General features: G+C 39.3%; 1 protein-coding gene across 1 annotated transcript in view; it reads left to right on the plus strand.

The window, feature by feature from the left end:
- The window catches only part of LOC102251126 (amine sulfotransferase), a 6242-nt gene that overhangs the window by 2575 nt on the left and 2714 nt on the right, over positions 1-953 (plus strand). The window contains exon 3 of the mRNA XM_005886625.2: positions 656-750. Coding sequence (XP_005886687.1) covers positions 656-750 — 95 coding nt within the window. The remainder of the gene's footprint in view (positions 1-655; positions 751-953) is intronic.

Raw genomic sequence — 953 nt, forward strand, 5'->3', positions numbered from 1 at the left:
GTTAATTTAATTTGCCACCCAATGGCCTTTCTATTCTCACCAGGACCACTTTGGGGATTGCTATGGTTGCAAAGGCATATAGTTTAAGAAACAGTTTGGCCAGATCATAAAAGAACCGCAATGGTGTACCCATTCAAAGTGGATGTAGTGTTTGTGTTCTGTCATGGACTTATGGTAGGCTTTACATGGCAGCGGTGCAATACTCATCTCAACACTGAGGAGGATTGATTGATTTAAGAGGCTTGTGGAACTGGGGCTCTCACTTATTTAGAAGATTAGATTCAGGTTCTATCTTATAGATATCTGAAGTTGCTATCCAGACATGTTAAAATAGATAATAAAAGGAGAAATAAAGACAGATTTTCAGGTGGAAGAAGTAAGAACGTAAGGAGCTTACCTTCAATCTTCACAATGAGTTGCTTGGGCTTCTTATTTTCTCCCCTGCTGCTTTCCCTACATACATAGGAAAGACAGGTTTCCATTAAAATCATGAAATTGTTTCCCAAAGCACCATTTTTTACCAGGTAACATAGATGTCTAGTGGTGGAGGCTTTACTTTCCTTCCAGGGGATTCCAGAACAGAAAAGAAAGACTCAGGTTTGCTATTTGGTGAGTGCAACATCTTTACCTTGTCACTTACTAATTTCCCCCCCAGTAGTAGGAAGCCGTTGGTTTGATCACATCAGAGGCTGGTATGAGCACAGACATGACTTCAGTATTCTGTTTATGATGTATGAGGAAATGAAAAAGGTAAGAGGCAAAGGTTATTTTTAAAATTATTTCTTTGAAACCCTTTTTGATTTTGGTTTAAATGAACCACATTTTCCTAGTTTTCTTGGTACCTAACTACTTCTCACGCTTTTTCAGGGGTTTCTCATTTCCTGCCTGTCCCTCAATTATTGGTTTCCTCAGGGCTCTCTTCTCACTGTACACAGTCATCTTTTGTGGTTCCT

This window comes from Myotis brandtii, unplaced genomic scaffold (genome assembly GCF_000412655.1).
Source record: "Myotis brandtii unplaced genomic scaffold, ASM41265v1 scaffold9989, whole genome shotgun sequence".
Lineage (NCBI taxonomy): Eukaryota > Metazoa > Chordata > Mammalia > Chiroptera > Vespertilionidae > Myotis > Myotis brandtii.